Here is a 12,228-nt window from a genome sequence, read left to right on the forward strand (position 1 = left end):
GGGAGAATGACTCCTGCATCGAGCATCATTGTCCCTGCTGGTGCTGATCGCATCGCCAGTAGGGAACAGTGTTGAGGGCAGCGTTCAGCACCAGGCGCTTGGGAACAGCGCTAACTGTACACTGATTCCCAAACGCCGGTACGTGTGCTCCTGATGCGTCAGATGGGCGGCACACGTGTGACGCACAGGTGCACACGGACACGGATATCTCCGGTACTGGTTTTTCCAGTACCGGAAATATCCGGACGTGTGAAAGAGCCCTTAGCCAGAGCAGATAATCTCTGTAGAAATGGCTAGAACTGATGAATTTAACCCCTTCCTAATGCAGGATGTAATGGGACATCCCTCATGTATGGAACGGATACAAGAGCTGAGCCCCACCATACTGTGCCCCTGAGCAGGCTTCTGCCGGTGAGAGCAGCGCCTGGAGCGAGCTCCAATCTCTGCTGATTACACTGACAGCGGCACGCATGTGTAGCCCAGGCTTCATAGGAGAACGCATTATCTCTATATACAACAGTACTGTACAAGAACACGCGGTCAGACCATCCCAGCCCTCCGCAGTGCCCCCTACTGTCAGCCAGCTGTCTGTGCACTGCTGTAGGGGCCGGGACTACAACAATACTGTACAAGAACACGTGTCAGACCATCCCAGCCCTCCGCAGTGCCCCCTAATGTCAGCCAGCTGTCTGTGCTCTGCTGTAGGGGCCGGGACTACAACAATACTGTACAAGAACACGCGGTCAGACTATCCCTGCCCTCCACAGTGCCCCCTACTGTCAGCCAGCTGTCTGTGCATTGCTGTAGGGGCCGGTGACTAGCCCAGGGGGATGGGGATGACTCGGTACCCGGGCCTTTGCCTGGCCTTAGGGATGTCGCGGTGGTCGGCTCCCGGGCCCGTACCCTGGGGTCAGCTTTTCAAAGGGGATTATTTGTTAATTTTATGGAAGTTCGTGGTTTCTGGTGAGAATCACCAGCGCTGCGGCAATCCACTGAGGCCGGTGATAAGGTAGCTCGATGGTATAGCTTCCCACAGGTGGAGCTAGGCCTCAGGGCAGCGTACGGAGAGGGGGATGCAGGACAGGCGAGACCCAGCCGGGTCAGAGCAAGAACAGGGACAGACACGATAGTCACTTCAGTACCTTTTACTGATGGAAATTCTGGCACGTCCCGGAGCACTGTAGGGTGAAGGGTGCATATCAGGATCCTCCCCAATGAGCGGGTGTAGGGCCTCCTGTTTCTTGCCTCTGCGTAGTAAGTTTCTGACCTGCCTGAAGCTAGGCCTAACTTTATCTCTGTCCTGCACCGGCTGATGTTGTGGTAGGGCCTTCTCTTGGAATACACGCTCCCAGTTTACGGGGCCTATGTGTCTCCTGGCTCTGTTACGTATCAGCTCTCTGGTGAACCTGGGACCTGTAGTTCTCCAGGGATTCCGGTTATGCCTTACTGGGTCATAGAGATCCCGGTAAGCTCGGACCCGGTGTCCGGTATATGTTTCGGGGTGAGCTGGGTAAGCTCTTCTGTCCCCTATGTTACTCACTTTCCACTCGCCTTCGGCCCCGCTCGGGCCCTCACTAGGCTACACACACTGCAGCCGGGACTCTGCTCTTCTTCGCCGCTCTCAGAGCTCAGAGTGTCAGCACACTCCTAGCTCTCTATCCTGAGCTCTGTGAGTTCTAGTCTGGACTCACTCTACAGACTATACTGAACTCTTTCTGCAGGAATTGCTAGGCTCTGGCTCGACTGCACTGACTCCTTCTGTGTCTGAGCAGGAACTCCCTAGCTGCTCTGTACTCTAGCAGGCTAGGAACTGAGCTGCCGAGCTCCACCTTCCCTATTTATATCCCTAACGGGCTCCCTCTGGTGGTCTGGGGTGGAAGGTGGAGGTGTGTGTATGCTGTGGGGGACTCTTGTGGAGAAATCCTTCTATGCAACCCTCTAGGATCTGTGGTACCAAGCGCAGCTGGGCGCCACACCGGGACTACAACAATACTGTACAAGAACACGGGATCAGACCATCCTTGCCCTCCACAGTGCCCCCTAATGTCAGCCAGCTGTCTGTGCACTGCTGTAGGGGCCGGGACTACAACAATACTGTACAAGAACACTCAGTCAGACCATCACTGCCCTCCGCCGTGCCCCCTTCTGTCAGCAATCTGTTTGTGCAGTGCTGTAGGGTCCGGGGTCTACAACAATACTGTACAAGAACGAGCAATCAGACCATCCCTGCCATCCGCAGTGCCCCCTAATGTCAGCCAGCTGTCTGTGCACTGCTGTAGGAGCTGGGGGCTGCAACAGTACTGTTCAAGAACACGCGGTCAGACCATCCCTGCCCTCAGCAGTGCCCCCTAATGTCAGCCAGCTGTCTGTGCACTCCTGTAGGGGCCGGGGACTACAACAGTACTGTACAAGAACACGGGGTCAGACCATCCCTGCCCTCAGCAGTGCCCCCTAATGTCAGCCAGCTGTCTGTGCACTGCTGTAGGGATCGGGGACTACAACAGAACAGACAAGAACACGCGGTCAGACCATCCCTGCCCTCCGCAGTGCCCCTACTGTCAGCCAGCTGTCTGTGCACTGCTGTAGGGGCCGGGGACTACAACAGAACAGACAAGAACACGTGGTCAGACCATCCCTGCCCTCCGCAGTGCCCCCTACTGTCAGCCAGCTGTCTGTGCACTGCTGTAGGGGCCGGGGACTACAACAGTACTGTACAAGAACACGTGGTCAGACCATCCCTGCCCTCCTCAGTGCCCCCTAATGTCAGCCAGCTGTCTGTGCACTGCTGTAGGGGCCGGTACTACAACAATACTGTACAAGAACATGCGGTCAGACCATCCCTGCCCTACGCAGTGCCCCCTACTGTCAGCCAGCTGTCTGTGCACTGCTGTAGGGGCCTGGGACTAAAACAGTACTGTACAAGAACACGCGGTCAGACCATCCCTGCCCTCAGCAGTGCCCCCTAATGTCAGCCAGCTGTCTGTGCACTGCTGTAGGGGCCGGGACTACAACAGTACTGTACAAGAACACGCGGTCAGACCATCCCTGCCCTCCGCAGTGCCCCCTACTGTCAGCCAGCTGTCTGTGCACTGCTGTAGGGGCCGGGGACTACAACAGTACTGTACAAGAACACGTGGTCAGACCATCCCTGCCCTCAGCAGTGCCCCCTAATGTCAGCCAGCTGTCTGTGCACTGTTGTAGGGATCGGAGACTACAACTGAACAGACAAGAACACGCGGTCAAACCATCCCTGCCCTCCGCAGTGCCCCCTACTGTCAGCCAGCTGTCTGTGCACTGCTGTAGGGGCCGGGGACTACAACAGAACAGACAAGAAGACGCGGTCAGACCATCCCTGCCCTCCGCAGTGCCCCCTACTGTCAGCTAGCTGTCTGTGCTCTGCTGTAGGGGCTGGGGACTACAACAGTACTGTACAAGAACATGCGGTCAGACCGTCCCTGCCCTCCGCAGTGCCCCCTACTGTCAGCCAGCTGTCTGTGCACTGCTGTAGGGGCCGGGGACTACAACAGTACTGTACAAGAACACGCGGTCAGACCATCCCTGCCCTCCGCAGTGCCCCCTAATGTCAGCCAGCTGTCTGTGCACTGCTGTAGGGATTGGGGACTACAACAGTACTGTACAAGAACACGCGGTCAGACCATCTCTGCCCTCAGCAGTGCCCCCTAATGTCAGCCAGCTGTCTGTGCACTGCTGTAGGGATTGGGGACTACAACAGTACTGTACAAGAACACGCGGTCAGACCATCTCTGCCCTCAGCAGTGCCCCCTAATGTCAGCCAGCTGTCTGTGCACTGCTGTAGGGATTGGGGACTACAACAGTACTGTACAAGAACACGCGGTCAGACCATCTCTGCCCTCAGCAGTGCCCCCTAATGTCAGCCAGCTGTCTGTGCACTGCTGTAGGGATTGGGGACTACAACAGTACTGTACAAGAACACGCGGTCAGACCATCTCTGCCCTCAGCAGTGCCCCCTAATGTCAGCCAGCTGTCTGTGCACTGCTGTAGGGATTGGGGACTACAACAGAACAGACAAGAACACGCGGTCAAACCATCCCTGCCCTCCGCAGTGCCCCCTACTGTCAGCCAGCTGTCTGTGCACTGCTGTAGGGGCCGGGGACTACAACAGTACTGCTGCAGATGGTACGTAATGCCAAAGGTTTTCTGTAAAGAGCTCTGAGCTGACTAATATGAGGCTCTTGTCTAATCTCCTTCTATATTTCTGTATTCTCAGAACTTAACCTTACCTGCCAAGATGATGACAGCATGAAGTACAAGGACACAGCGAGTCAGAAATCCCAGGTGCCTGAGCCATCATCTTGTGTCACTACAAAATAACTTGTAGTTTAAATCAACTTTATGTCAAATGTATTTTTTACATACTTTTGATATATGTATTTTTCACTACACCTAATATTAGTGTAGAATAGTATAGGCCCCATCTTTTCTACAGAAGTCTTTGGAGCATGTGATATCATCTATTGTGAATGGTGGATCCTGTGTTACCTACTGTATATAGAGCTGTTATCAGTCATTGTACAGGAGGAGGAGGAGTTGAGCTGTGACACCACCTATTGTGAATGGTGGATTCTGTGATATCTGCTGTATATAGAGGTGTAATCAGTCATTATACAGGAGGAGGAGGTGAGCTGTGACATCACCTATTGTGAATGGCGGATCCTGTGTTATCTACTGTATATAGAGGTGTTATCAGTTATTGTACAGGAGGAGGAGGTGAGCTGTAACATCACCTATTGTGAATGGTGGATTCTGTGTTATGTGCTGTATATAGAGCTGTTATCAGTCATTGTACAGGAGGAGGAGGAGGTGAGCTGTGACATACAGCAGGGCATCTTCCTCTTTCAGCAGTGACCAGAGCTAGTTCTGCCCTGATCGCTGCTGTTTTACCTATAGCAGCAAGGACTTGGGGGAACTATATGTAGATGGGTGAGGAATTGGCTAAATGATAGGAAACATAAATGGTACATTCTCTAAATGGGATATAGTCAGCAGTGGGGGCCATAATGATCTGTACAGGGAGCAGTGGGGACCACAGGGATCTGTACTGGGAGCAGTGGGGACCGCAGGGATCTGTACTGGGAGCAGTGGGGGCTGCAGGGATCTGTACTGGGAGCAGTGGGGACTGCAGGGATCTGTACTGGGAGCAGTGGGGACTGCAGGGATCTGTACTGGGAGCAGTGGGGACCGCAGTGATCTATACTGGGAGCAGTGGGGACCGCAGTGATCTGTACTGGGAGCAGTGGGGACCGCAGGGATCTGTACTGGGAGCAGTGGGGGCCATAGGGATCTGTACTGGGAGCAGTGGGGACTACAGGGATCTGTACTGGGAGCAGTGGGGGCCGCAGGGATCTGTACTGGGAGCAGTGGGGACTGCAGGGATCTGTACTGGGAGCAGTGGGGGCCATAGGGATCTGTACTGGGAGCAGTGGGGACCGCAGGGATCTGTACTGGGAGCAGTGGGGACTACAGGGATCTGTACTGGGAGCAGTGGGGACTGCAGTGATCTGTACTGGGAGCAGTGGGGGCCATAGGGATCTGTACTGGGAGCCGTGGGGACTGCAGGGATCTGTACTGGGAGCAGTGTGGGCTATAGGGATCTGTACTGGGAGCAATGGGGACTGCAGGGATCTGTACTGGGAGCAGTGGGGACCGCAGGGATCTGTACTGGGAGCAGTGGGGACTGCAGGGATCTGTACTGGGAGCAGTGGAGACCGCAGGGATCTGTACTGGGAGCAGTGGGGACCGCAGGGATCTGTACTGGGAGCAGCGGAGGCCACAGGGATCTGTACTGGGAGCAGTGGGGGCCGCAGGGATCTGTACTGGGAGCAGTGGGGACCACAGGGATCTGTACTGGGAGCAGTATGGACCGCAGGGATCTGTACTGGGAGCATTGGGGACCGCAGGGATCTGTACTGGGAGCAGTGGGGACTGCAGGGATCTGTTCTGGGAGCAGTGGGGACTGCAGGGATCTGTACTGGGAGCAGTGGGGGCCGCAGGGATCTGTACTGGGAGTAGTGGGGACTGCAGGGATCTGTACTGGGAGCAGCGGGGGCCGCAGGGATCTGTACTGGGAGCAGTGGGGGCCGCAGGGATCTGTACTGGGAGCAGTGGGGACTGCAGGGATCTGTACTGGGAGCAGTGGGGACCGCAGGGATCTGTACTGGGAGCAGTGGGGACTGCAGGGATCTGTACTGGGAGCAGTGGGGACCGCAGTGATCTGTACTGGGAGCAGCGGGGGCCGCAGGGATCTGTACTGGGAGCAGTGGGGGCCATAGGGATCTGTACTGGGAGCAGTGGGGACTACATGGATCTGTACTGGGAACAGTGGGGGCCGCAGAGATCTGTACTGGGAGCAGTGGAGGCCGCAGGGATCTGTACTGGGAGCAGTGGGGACCGCAGGGATCTGTACTGGGAGCAGTGGGGGCTGCAGGGATCTGTACCTGGAGCAGTGGGGGCTGCAGGGATCTGTACTGGGAGCAGTGGGGACCGCAGGGATCTGTACTGGGAGCAGTGGAGACCGCAGGGATCTGTACTGGGAGCAGTGGGGGCCGCAGGGATCTGTACTGGGAGCAGTGGGGGCCGCAGGGATCTGTACTGGGAGCAGTGGGGGCCGCAGGGATCTCTACTGGGAGCAGTGGGGGCTGCAGGGATCTGTACTGGGAGCAGTGGGGGCCGCAGGGATCTGTACTGGGAGCAGTGGGGGCCGCAGGGATCTGTACTGGGAGCAGTGGAGACCGCAGGGATCTGTACTGAGAGCAGTGGGGACCGCAGGGATCTGTACTGGGAACAGTGGGGGCCGCAGGGATCTGTACTGGGAACAGTGGGGGCCGCAGAGATCTGTACTGGGAGCAGTGGAGGCCGCAGGGATCTGTACTGGGAGCAGTGGGGACCGCAGGGATCTGTACTGGGAGCAGTGGGGGCTGCAGGGATCTGTACCTGGAGCAGTGGGGGCTGCAGGGATCTGTACTGGGAGCAGTGGGGACCGCAGGGATCTGTACTGGGAGCAATGGAGACCGCAGGGATCTGTACTGGGAGCAGTGGGGGCCGCAGGGATCTGTACTGGGAGCAGTGGGGGCCGCAGGGATCTGTACTGGGAGCAGTGGGGGCCGCAGGGATCTCTACTGGGAGCAGTGGGGGCCGCAGGGATCTGTACTGGGAGCAGTGGGGGCCGCAGGGATCTGTACTGAGAGCAGTGGGGACCGCAGGGATCTGTACTGGGAACAGTGGGGGCCGCAGGGATCTGTACTGGGAACAGTGGGGGGCCGCAGGGATTTGTGCTAGGACCTATTCTTTTTAACCTCTTTATTAATGACCTTGGGGATGGGATTGAGAGTAAAGTGTCAGTCTTTTCTGATGACACCAAACTATGTAGGATTTTAAAATCTGATCTTGACATTACGATATTGCAGAACGATCTGGATAAGAGACTGAATGGACAAACACTTGGCAGATGAGGTTTACTGTAGACAAATGTAGAGTAATGCACCGAGGACGGAGTAATCCTATTGCTGTATATACAGTAAATGGGAGTATACTCGGGACTACAGAGCAGGAGAAGGACTTGGGCATTCTGGTTACAAGTAAGCTGAGCAGCAATACTCAATGGCAGGCAGCAGCTGCAAAAGCAGACAAGATTTTAGGGTGTATAAAAAGAGAGATAAAATCCCGCGATCCCAACGTATTGTTACTCCTTTATAAATCACTGGTGAGGCCACATCTAGTATATGGGATCCAGTTTTGGGCTTCCTATTTTAAAAAGGATATTCAGAACTTAGAGTCAGTCCAAAGGCGGCAACTAGATTATTACAAGGGATGGAGGCCGCTCATATGATGGGAGGTTGGAAAAGTTGAGCTTGTTTAGCTTAGACAAACGACGCCTCAGAGGGGATCACATTTACATGTATAAATATATGTGGGTGATCAGGAGATAATTAGGGTGCACTCTGCCGTTGGCGAGGTGCTGATGCAAGGGGTATATATTACCCAATCCGTACACTCAGAGTTAATTCATTACACTCTTAGTGGATGTGATGCAGAAAATCCATTTATTTACAGCAGTATACACACAAGTCAAACCATAGAGTGTTGTGAGGCCATAGTAATACAAGACGTTTCGGCCCTTTCCTGGGCCTTAAACATTTATATCGCCATTGTAATTTGATTGAGTATAGACTAGATTATGAGGAAAGGCATAAGGATGAAAATCCAACAAGATGCTTATAAGGGTTACATGTATAGGGTGGTGTTTCAATTCTTAATAATCCTGGGTGCAGCACATCCGCGCCTGGCTGGGTCAGTATGCGGTATGTCTGACCGTCAGTTGAGGTATAGCGACGCATAAGCGCCTTGCTAGTTCTGTTTGCCGAAACGTCTTGTATTACTATGGCCTCACAACACTCTATGGTTTGACTGTGTGTATACTGCTGTAAATAAATGGATTTTCTGCATCACATCCACTAAGAGTGCGATGAATTAACTCTGAGTGTAAATATATATGTGTGGTCAGTACAAAGGACGGCACATAACTTATTCCTTCCAAAGACCATACTAAGGACCAGGGAGCTCATTACTGGTGGAAGAATGGCAATTCCGGCAGCTAAACAGGAAAGGGTTCTTTACAGTCAGAGCAGTCAGGCTGTGGAATGCCGACCACAAGAGGTAGTGATGGCCGACACTATAACAGCTTTATACAAGGGCTGGACGATTTCCTCCATACACATAACATTGTGAGTTACAGTTAAATTAGTGACAAAATATTACACCTATAGTAGTACATTTAGTACGGTAATAGTAATTACATAACTAGTATCATAATTAGGTTTGATCCAGGGTTCTAGGACTGATCGCCTTTTCTCAGGGTCAAGAAGGATTTTTTCCCCGTGACGCAAATTGTCTGAATGTGTCCTGGGGTTTTTGCCTTCTTCTGGATCAACAGATTTAGGCATAGGGATTTTAGTAATACCATTATTAGAATCATAAGAGTAATACAAAATATGAAACTAATTAAAACAATTATAAACGGGTTCATTTTTAATTGTAATTAGTGTAGCATAATAAAAATGGTAATAATAATACATTTGTGAGGCCAAGTCCCAGCTAGTTAGTAAGTTAGTGTAGTGTTAGTGCAGGGAGGACAATTGGGGGAGAAAGGTTGAACTTGATGGACCGAGGTCTTTATTCAACCTATGTTACTATGTTACCTGTAAATGATCGGCATTTAGGAGTGCAATCCCGGTGTCGTGCCATTTGGGGGCCAGCTATAGGGAGGTTGCGGGGTGTCCATGAATTGCCATGGCAGCTGGTTGCTGTAGCCCCCCACCACCCCACGGCTGCCATCTTGGTAGTACTTTGTGGCTGGGCTTCTGCTATTGTGATTACACATGTATTCTCCAACAAATAATAATATCTAATAAATCTTTACTATGGCTTCTTTAGCAAAACATGTCCATGCTAGCCGCCTCGACCTCTACCACCGATGGCCGAAAGACCCGGAGCGGACGGATTCCTCCAGACACGGTGAGTAAAGTCATAGCAACAAAAGGAAGCTTAGTGATTTCTTATTAACCACAGGCAATGAATGAGGGTTTGGTAAATGAGTCTGGTACGTGAATATCACTATTGATAGATCTAGCAAAATATGGGAAACATATTCTGAGTATTGCCGGCGGAGCTCGAGATATAAAGAAAGTACCTCTCCTATACAGCAGAGCTTATTAGTGCACATGGAGGCTGAAAATAATACCTGTAAAAAGTAAAGGCAAAAATAATGAAAGAAGCAATAACAAATCCACGTTTCACAAATTTATTTTCTTGCCAATCCCTGCTCTATAATATTCCTGCAAAATCAGATTGCCCCAAACCTAGAGAAAATACTACAGTCCTCGCCTTTTATTTTTGCGCTTCGTCTTCTGCCACAATATGCTTCTCCTCTTAAGTATAAAGTTTTTACACCCAATTATTCTACACCCATGTACACTGATAGTGAATGGGACGGGCTTAGAAATGTCAAAGGAGTCTTTGTTCTGGGCCATAATGTCTAATGCATGACAGCGTTATCATATAAAGGAGCTCTAAGATTGCAGACTTGGACCCTTAGGCTGTGTGCCCACGATGCGGTTTTTTAAGCGTTTCCGCAGCGGCAAAAACGCTGCAGAAATGCTTAAAAATGCATGGTAGAAGGCCTGCCATGTTCCCCAATCATAATCTGCATGTGCTGTGTACATGCTACGGAAATTTCCGCTGCGGGTTATCATTGCGGAAAAAAACGCAGCACAACCAATTAGTTTGCGGAAGCGCTGCATTTTCGCCGCCATTGACTTGCATTGAAACGCATGGATTACGCATCACTGCATCTGTACATGCAGAATCCATGCGTTTCAATGTGCGGATGGTACCCGGGTGTAGAGGAGAGGAGACTCTCCTCCAGACCCGGATACCATAGAACCTGTAAAAAAAAGAATAAAATAAAAAATAAATATTATACTTACCTTCTGATGGCCCCCGTTGCGCTCGTCCTCCCTAGCTGGCAGCTCACGATGGACTGGAGGACCTGCGCTGACGTCATAGTCATGTGACGGCAGGTCCTTCAGTGTAGTGTACCGCGATCTGCCGGCAGCCAGGACGGAGCGAATCAAGACTCCAGGGGCCATCGGAAGGTAAGTATAGATTTATTTTTTATTTTTTACCATTCTTTCGGTCACACTATATAAATCCATGCTGGTTGCATGGATTTATATAGTATGATCAAGTTGTCAAGCCCTTTTCCAAGTGATGCTAAAATCGCTTGGAAAGCGCTTGTCAACCCCCATGCGAAAATGCAAGTGAAGAACGCTTCACATCCGCATGTCCCTGGCAGGAAAACGCATGTACAATCCGCATGCACAATCCGCATGTACAATCCTCATGCACAATCCGCATGCACAATCCGCATGTACAATCCGCATGTACAATCCTCATGCACAATCCGCATGCACAATCCGCATGTACAATCCTCATGCACAATCCTCATGCACAATCCTCATGCACAATCCGCATGTACAATCCGCATGCACAATCCGCATGTACAATCCGCATGTACAATCCGCATGTACAATCCGCATGTACAATCCTCATGCACAATCCGCATGTACAATCCTCATGCACAATCCGCATGTACAATCCGCATGCACAATCCGCATGTACAATCCGCATGTACAATCCGCATGTACAATCCGCATGTACAATCCTCATGCACAATCCGCATGTACAATCCGCATGTACAATCCGCATGTACAATCCTCATGCACAATCCGCATGTACAATCCGCATGTACAATCCTCATGCACAATCCGCATGTACAATCCGCATGTACAATCCTCATGCACAATCCACATGTACAATCCGCATGCACAATCCGCATGCACAATCCGCATGTACAATCCGCATGTACAATCCGCATGTACAATCTGCACGTACAATCTGCACGTACAATCCACATGCATTTTTTCTGCCAGGGAGATGCAGAAACACTCAGGAAAAAATCCTGAGCATTTCTGCATCGTGGGCACATGGCCTTACAGAGAAGTCTACTGAATAGTTGTAGTGACAGATGGTGGAGCCGGGTCCTGCAGCTTTGGTCTCCACTGCAGCTTGATGCCGGACTCCTGCTGTCCTGTACAGTCTCTTTCTGCACCTGTCACTCTGCCTGGCCACCGTCTCCTAGGGGCAGTCAGTCTGTCTCCAGCTCTCTAATACCGCTATCCCCACCAGTTGTTATCATGCAGCCAGCTCCTCTTTTTGTTCACCAAGATTCACAGTTTAACCTGCGCACCTTACAAAATTTCCCCCAACTATTCCCAAAATGAAAGTTCCTAGGTTCTTTACTGTGTACTACACAGAGGTTTTGCCTTCATCTACTTGTTTCTGCAGGTACATCTTTCTTGTAGGTTGCCCAGTATAGATGGAATTGAATTCTACTCAAATTTTACAAAAATACACGTTTGCAAAATTGGTATTTTTTTTGTAATTCACCGACATTTCTGCACTGCACACACTAACCTTAATTAAATAAACAGGAATCAGACCACCATCCTGCCTCATGGTAGGCAGCATGAAGCTGTGAGCCGCAGTCTACACTGACACATGGAAGGATTTCCTATATTTGATGCCGCATTACAGGCTCTGAGCCCACAGGCAGATTACACTGATACATAG

At 51.4% G+C, this 12,228-nt stretch overlaps 1 protein-coding gene and 1 long non-coding RNA gene across 4 annotated transcripts in view; one reads left to right on the top strand and one right to left on the bottom strand.

Annotated features, from left to right (window-relative positions):
• LOC141153045 (uncharacterized) overlaps positions 1-12,228 on the bottom strand; it is a 71,628-nt gene that overhangs the window by 22,903 nt on the left and 36,497 nt on the right. The gene's annotated exons all lie outside the window — the stretch shown is intronic.
• Positions 1-12,228, top strand: part of HORMAD1 (HORMA domain containing 1) — a 59,872-nt gene that overhangs the window by 12,071 nt on the left and 35,573 nt on the right. For all 3 annotated transcript variants that reach the window (XM_073637724.1, XM_073637722.1, XM_073637723.1), the window contains 2 exons: positions 4,250-4,317; positions 9,472-9,552. In XM_073637724.1, coding sequence (XP_073493825.1) covers positions 4,250-4,317; positions 9,472-9,552 — 149 coding nt within the window. The remainder of the gene's footprint in view (positions 1-4,249; positions 4,318-9,471; positions 9,553-12,228) is intronic.

The sequence above is a fragment of the Phyllobates terribilis genome, unplaced genomic scaffold (assembly GCF_046119375.1).
Source record: "Phyllobates terribilis strain yellow unplaced genomic scaffold, ASM4611937v1 Scaffold_7__3_contigs__length_470593459, whole genome shotgun sequence".
Lineage (NCBI taxonomy): Eukaryota > Metazoa > Chordata > Amphibia > Anura > Dendrobatidae > Phyllobates > Phyllobates terribilis.